We start from the raw sequence: 7,500 nt of genomic DNA on the forward strand, positions 1-7,500 counted from the left end.
CAGACATCAGACACCAACATCACAGACATCAGACACCAACATCACAGACATCAGACATCATGAACATCAGACACCAACATCCCAGACAGCAGACACCAACATCACAGACAGACATCATGAACATCAGACACCAACATCACAGACATCAGACATCGCCAACCTCAAAAGACATCACATTCTTTCAGAGAAAAGAAAACATAAAACTCACTTTAGATATTTTGGCTTCGTCTTTCTTCTTGGTGCTCTGCAGAGACTCTAGATGATGACGAGCCGAATCATAATCCACCAGTTTACGCCCACGTTTAGCAACTCGCTCCTGACACACACACACACACACACACACACCAAATATGACAATTAATAAATCATCCACAAACATTTTCCCTCCATATGGAATAAATTCTATTTAGTTTTCTTGGTGAAGTGAAGTACACACTTTGACCTCAGGGAACTGACTGGTGTAGTTCTCCATCGTTCGAACCACCTGATCGCTCAACTTCTCTTCATAATCGTTCCACAGCAGATCTTCGCTCTGACACCGAGACGAGAAGAAACACGCTTTAACGTCATTAATCACAGAAAAGACGTGAGTCCGGTGACGTGAGCGATGAGTTCTCACCTGCATAATAACAGACAGATCCTCACCACCCTGCCAGTCCGGCTCATACACGTCCTTCAGAGTCTGAGAGAGACGCTTCGAAGCCTCGTGTATCGCTATGAGACAGAACAGTAAAGGCACAAAAAAAATGTATTTACTGCAGAAAATTCTTTTTAATTAAAAAAAAAATAAATAAATAAATAATAATAATAATAATAAAATGACAAAGGAGTAAGTTTTTTAAGTATGTACAGAATTTACAAGATTTAATAGCTATTTTATGTTAACAACTTTATTGTTTTATTTATGTAATGTTTATTACGTTTTTGTATTGTATTATTTATTTAAACCATTAACCAAAACACAGCAGGATTTAAATTTAATCTTAATTAAACAGAGAAAACAGATCAGATGCTACGTGAGATTTACAGTGTAAATGATTTTATTTTGCTTTGTTTTCAGTCAGTGTTGATGTACAAATCAGGTGATTTACTTTAATTAAAGCTTTAGTGAGGAATAATGAAATATCTGGTGACTCTTTTCTTGAAATTTAGTTTCAGTTTGCAAAAAAGTTAAAACATGAAAACTCCACCTACGCTAACAGCTAACGCTAATAGCTAACGTGGCAGTTTCCTGTCAAATCAAAACTCACCACACAGAAACACTGCTGCACTTTACAGATCACCTCAGAGACCTTAACTCTAACATTTACAAACAATAGAATACACTGACCACACACACACACGCACACACACGCACACACACACACGCACGCACTGACCACACACACGCACAGACAGTGTTTCACAATAAGCTATTAATAAGCCACTCTCGCTTCCACCTTAACTCAGAAAGCGAAACACCGCCAGAGAAACACTTAGACCTGCATCTGTGGATGACCAAAGACCACACTGTGTGTGTGTGTGTGTGTGTGTGTGTGTGTGTGTGTGTGTGTGTGTGTGTGTGTGTGTGTGCGCGCGCGCGCAATGTCAAAGCTTAGATCTCGGATTTTTTCAATAATACGCAATCTTCTGCATATTAATCTTCTGAGTGTAGATAGAATATGATTTCACAGACAGAGAGAGAGAGAGAGAGAGAGTCAGAGAGAAACAGACAGAGAGAGACACAGACAGAGAGAGAGAGAGAGAGACAGACAGACAGAGAGAGAGAGAGAGACAGACAGGCAGAGAGAGAGAGAGAGAGAGAGGGAGAGAGACAAACAGACCGAGAGAGAGAGAGAGACAGACCGACAGAGAGAGGCAGACAGACAGACAGACAGAGAGAGGGAGAGAGAGAGAGAGAGAGAGAGAGAGAGAGAAAAAAAGAGATCTGTTTTTGAGACACAGCTCATGACAGTAATCTTGATGACGGCCCGTAAACTCTTTTTTCCAGTTTGACTCAGAGTCCAGATGAAGAGTCACTTGACTGTGACATGGCGTCTAGTGTAGATTGTTATTAACGTACAGAAGATAAACAGGTGAATGTGTGAACAGTCAGTCACTCATTTACATCTAGGTGTCCAAGTATAAACCTGCTTCAGATTCACATTTTAATCCAGTTTGTAGCTTTCTGTAGCTTTTCTCAGTGTAATTCAGTCCCTACAGAATTCTGCTCAAAACAAACTGTGATTGGTTGCTTTTCATGCCAATCAGACGCTCCCTTGGCGCTCCACATTTCTCCTCTGATAAAGAAACTCTTAAAACCCTTAAAAATCTGTGTAGAGAGATGAGTTTCTCAGTACGAGTGTTGTACCTTTGACCGCGCTGTAGTACGCCTTCACGTCCTTGTACAACCTGGAACCGTCCGTCTGCGGGAAGAGAAAGAAGTTTCACATCGTTCTGAAAATGTGTTCACATCAACATTCTTTTCAGATTTAATCTCAACACCAGATTCTTTATTTCTGTATGAAGAAAATAGAAATGTTTAAGAAAATAAAAGTGCTTTTCTACTGTAACCAAGAACCTGTGCTGAATTTAGTACCTCTCCTGTTATGGTACTCTGTGGGCGGAGCCAGAAATACTGCAGCTTTTCTACATGTCAGATTTATATGACCCTCAAACATCAAATTCATTCCTAGTCACTACATACAGGCTTCGCTAATGCTAACTTTCCCACAGTAAGTGTTTATATTAGCAGCTAGTCAAAAAACACACAATTCAAAACACTGCACGTTAGCTAACATAACAGCTATAATACATCGTGCTGTTCTATACATGTTTGCTTCTATGCTAGCTGGCACTGTAGTATAATTAATGCTAATAGATAATTAGCTATTTACAGTTCATTACTAAGCTAATATTAGCCTAACTCGTTTTGTTTAATAAGCAAGCTAGCTAGCATTAAACTAATTATATTGTGCCTTTATTTTAGCAAGCCAGATATTAGCTAGCTGAATTATTTGTTGACAATTTGTAAATTGGGTGCAAATATTTAGAAAAATCCCCCATAAAAATGAGGTTTAGATTATATAGCATGTTTAAGGTTGGTGCTACTGTGATGTTAGCACTGTTAGCAAACCTCCATAATGTGACGCCTTTCTTCTATGTTGTGAAACGAAAACGTTTTCGGGCCATAGTGGTTTCAGCGCGTACCAGGGCGGTCGCCAGGACATACAGAACGGGGGGCATTTCATTTCCATAAAAGGGCATTTTTTACAATCTGAGAAACAGACATTCACCTGTATTTATTATAATTAAAATAGACCACGTTCAATATTTAAACAAAACGCTAAAACACAAGACAATCATGTTCTGTTCAACGATTCAAAAATACTTTTCCACATTATAAACTTCTCTGTTTATTTTCTCTTAACATTTGTATTGGTGTATTCTTTATTACTCATTGTCTTTGGACCAGGGGAGGAAACCGGAGTACCCGGAGGAAACCCCCGAGGCACGGGGAGAACATGCAAACGCCACACACACAAGGCAGAGGCGGGAATCGAACCCCGACCCTGGAGGTGTGAGGCCAACGTGCTAACCACTAAGCCACCGTGACCCCCGTAAATATATTAAGTTTACCAAAAATATTGACACCCTTAATAAGGCCAAAATGTGTTTAAACATGATGTAATTCTAAATATATATTTACACAGTACATTTAGCCCATTTCCATTAAAGCGTCAGTGAAAGTTTTAAGATTTCAGTCCAAGTTGTTTTTTAAACGTAACTCATTTTTTCCACTCAGGCGTCATCTTGGCTTCCCTTCAAGATGTTGCACAAGTTTCTGGAATTTCCAGCAATGTCAAAAAAAGCCCTGGAGGCTACAGCATGGTGTTTTCACTGCTCTAAATCACAACACGCCTCAAATACACCAGCAATCAGGACAGAAATGTAAGCAGGAGTAACGCGTGTAAATCTTCCTGGATTAGAAGTAGATCTACAGAGCTGAAGTATCTCTAACATATCTGATGAAATCATGACATATTTATTACAGCAAGCCTGCATGACTCACAGGATCATTACACGGTCAGTCAGTAAGGTCAGAACACGGACAAAATGAGATTAGCACGTTAGCAACAACAACTAAACTTAACTAGCTGCTAATTAAACAAATTTAAAAATGCTCCATTTTAACTTGTTCTTGATCCTGGTTGAATTTTTAAAGAACATCAAAACACTGAAGCTTTATGACTCAGAGCCCGAAGAGGGCTGAGCTGTTGCTGGTGGATCACCTACGTATTTAGCAGCCAGTGAGGCTTCTAGCATGGTTTCTGGACACAGTGTAAAGTCTTCATCCTCCACCGTGGAGAGCTGAACCCTCAGCTGATGAGAGCTCCTGCAGACTGGATACTCGTGAATATAAACCTGAATGTCAATGTTAAGAAAGAGGTGGAGAACACAGAGGCATTGTTCTCTCTAAGCTGTGGTCAGGAACGTCTGATGATTCTCTCAAGTAGACAAAAAGCCCTTGTTCCAACAAGCAGCAGGTGTCTCGAGCAAGACCCTGTTCTCCAAGAAACTTGTACTTGCTTGGAGATACACAGAATATCACTGTACCGAATGTGTGTATGTGACAATTACAACCTTCTCCTTCTTCTTCTCCATCATCACTCATCCAGAGTCACCACAGGTTCCTTTTTTGTGTCCGATTCCTCTCAATGTCTCAGGAAGTTTCCTCACCACGTCACATCTGGCTGGAATAGAGAACCTCACAGTCCAGTTAAAGGCGAGTGTCCCTTGACATGATGATGATGATGATGATGATGATGATGAGAGCGTGACTGTTCCTGTACACAAAGCTGATAGAGGCATCGACACACAGGATTGCATAAGAGCAAGAGAGGAGGGTGGGGCTGTGGGGCTGTTCAACCTGCAGGGGCATGTTGTGATGCGTTGTTTTCTGCAGAATTCCCAGTAAGTTCTCTGATTAACCTCCAGGAAGTGACATTGTGATATTTGTGTCACATCACACACATCCATCTCTAGTCATGTCACTCAGCTGGATTGGTGTGAATGTGATTAATATCCATTGCACCTTGTTTTTTATTAACTTACAAGCAGTGCATTGATCACAAACAAAAACAGTTGTAGTTAAAGAGAGAGATTAAGATGGAGAGATTGAGACAGCGCTCTGCGTCGCTCTGGGTGGAGTTTCCTGTCATACAACACGTTTGACAAGAATAATACCTGACATTTTCCCGCGTTGGTTTGTTCCTGAGCTCAGGCAACTTCACTCAGACTTATAGCAAGCTCTAACACTTAAATCCACCTGATGGAGCACTGATCTCCTGCTCCACCTGAAGACCAGGGCAGTGATTATTACCTCACACTGCGGTGATGAGCTGTTTAAATACAGCCAAAGGTCACAAGGTTCATTACATTAGCTAATGTTATTTTTAAAATAAAGATTGACTGATAGAAAAGTTTGTCAGTCTCGTCACTGTTCAGCACACCAGAGATGGGGGACTCCAGTCATATGACTTGACTCGAGTCAGACTTAAGTCGCAAATTTGAGACTTACTTGTGACTTGCACACACACACACACACACACACACACACGTGTGTGACTTACTCCCACCTCTGCAGCATACAGTAACCTGTTTGTGTAAATAATCCTCTTCTTATTGCACCACAGTTCTGGACTCTGATTGGTGTTCAGGTGGTGATTAATTCTCTCTAACAGCAGCTCTGACTGTAGCTCAGGTTTATATTAATGTACTCACTCTGACACCTTATCGTTTCCATAGTAACAACACATTCCCCTTGTTCGTCAGACAAATCAAATATCATCCTCCCTAAAGTGAAGTTTCCTACGAGGTGACTGTGTATCGTGTGGAAGGAGTCTCCAGTGTCAGAGCTTTGGAACCGTCAGAGGTGAAGCTGGAGATTTCACACACCTCCAGCGCACACACACACACACACACACACACACAGACTGACACACACACAGACTGACTGACAGACACACACACAGACACACACACACAGACACACACACAGACTGACACACACAGACTGACACACACAGACTGACACACACAGACTGACACACACACACACCTGTTGTTTGTTCAGATTTGCCGCACACTGCTCGAACTGCTCGTCTTTCGTCTCCATGGTTTTCCCGAGTTTCTGAAGGACCTGCGACACAAAAACATCGTCTGCTTCAGACAGAGATATCAGACACACAGCCATGAGAAACACCATGTTCTGAACTGCCGCTGCTCAGATAAAATCAAGGACAGAGACCTTTAAATGCTCCATGGGAAAAGCTGAGAGCGATTGTGTGTGTAAATTAATGTCCCCTGAAGCCTGTGGGTAAAATAATAAGCCCAAACTGAAATGACAGGTGATTGTGTGACTCCTGCTGAACACAAACACAACTCTGATACCGTTACATCATGTCCGATCAGCTCGCTTTAGCTTTCGCACATTTCAGTCCGACTCGATCCGATTTAAAATTGCTAATTTGCTAAAATGACCTAACTGTATTTTACTAGCTTAACCTGTTTGCTAACGCTAGTTGAGATTAGCGACAGTTCCAGATGGGAAGTGAGACTAGTGTAAGACTTTGATGTGATGTTACATACAGAATATTTTACGTTGGATTTGTTCGCTAACAGACGGCGCAGTTACTGCTGATTATCACTGTTTATTTCTGATGCAACGTTTCTCACTTGAGTATATTTTTAATTGATCACTTCTGCTTTTATGGTTGTAAACATTACTGGTTTTTTCTCTCTCTCGATTCTCTGTACATTTTCTTGCCCTGGTATTTTTTTTCTTTTGATTTCTTATTTCATTTTTATCTGGTTATTGTTTAATTATTTTTTTAATCATGTGCTTAACAACAATACACTGGAAATAACCCCATGCCCCCCACCGCCACAGCAAGTGAACTTCACACACTGAAGTGAACAGAGAGAGAGAGAGGAAGTGAATGAGGGCAGGAAGCAGCAGGCAAACACACACACACACACACACACACACACACACTACCCATTTAGCTAAACTACACTCATGACTGTGTGTGTAAACAGTTTTCTTTTTTACTAATCAGACACACAGTAAAGGCTTCGTTCTAAACCGCATCCAGTAAAACGACATGAAGAGGCACCGAAACCACATTTCTGTTCCCCAACAAGTTCCACACTCCACTTCTGAATCACTGATCAGTGCACACTTCAGTTTTTTAAGAACGGTTTCATCACTGCTGATAAAAACGTTAGGACTTGCTTCTCTTTCTAAAGGTTTCTTCTTGCAGCTTAGATGTTAATTTAACACACTCCACTCAGATCAGGTCCATTACACCACCATCAGAGACCAGTACACTCCTACAGGACCAGTACTCCACCATCAGAGACCAGTACACACCTACAGGATCAGTACTCCACCATCAGAGACCAGTACACACCTACAGGACCAGTACGCCACCATCAGAGACCAGTACACACTCCTAC

General features: G+C 41.2%; 1 protein-coding gene across 1 annotated transcript in view; it reads right to left on the reverse strand.

Annotated features, from left to right (window-relative positions):
• bin2b (bridging integrator 2b) overlaps positions 1-7,500 on the reverse strand; it is a 15,790-nt gene that overhangs the window by 6,279 nt on the left and 2,011 nt on the right. Inside the window, exons 2-6 of the mRNA XM_060867355.1 lie at positions 6,101-6,181; positions 2,351-2,405; positions 620-714; positions 437-532; positions 209-316 (exon numbers count right to left, since the gene is read on the reverse strand). Of these exons, the coding sequence (XP_060723338.1) occupies positions 209-316; positions 437-532; positions 620-714; positions 2,351-2,405; positions 6,101-6,181 (435 nt within the window). The remainder of the gene's footprint in view (positions 1-208; positions 317-436; positions 533-619; positions 715-2,350; positions 2,406-6,100; positions 6,182-7,500) is intronic.

This window comes from Tachysurus vachellii, chromosome 4, assembly GCF_030014155.1.
Source record: "Tachysurus vachellii isolate PV-2020 chromosome 4, HZAU_Pvac_v1, whole genome shotgun sequence".
NCBI classification, from domain to species: Eukaryota; Metazoa; Chordata; class Actinopteri; order Siluriformes; family Bagridae; genus Tachysurus; species Tachysurus vachellii.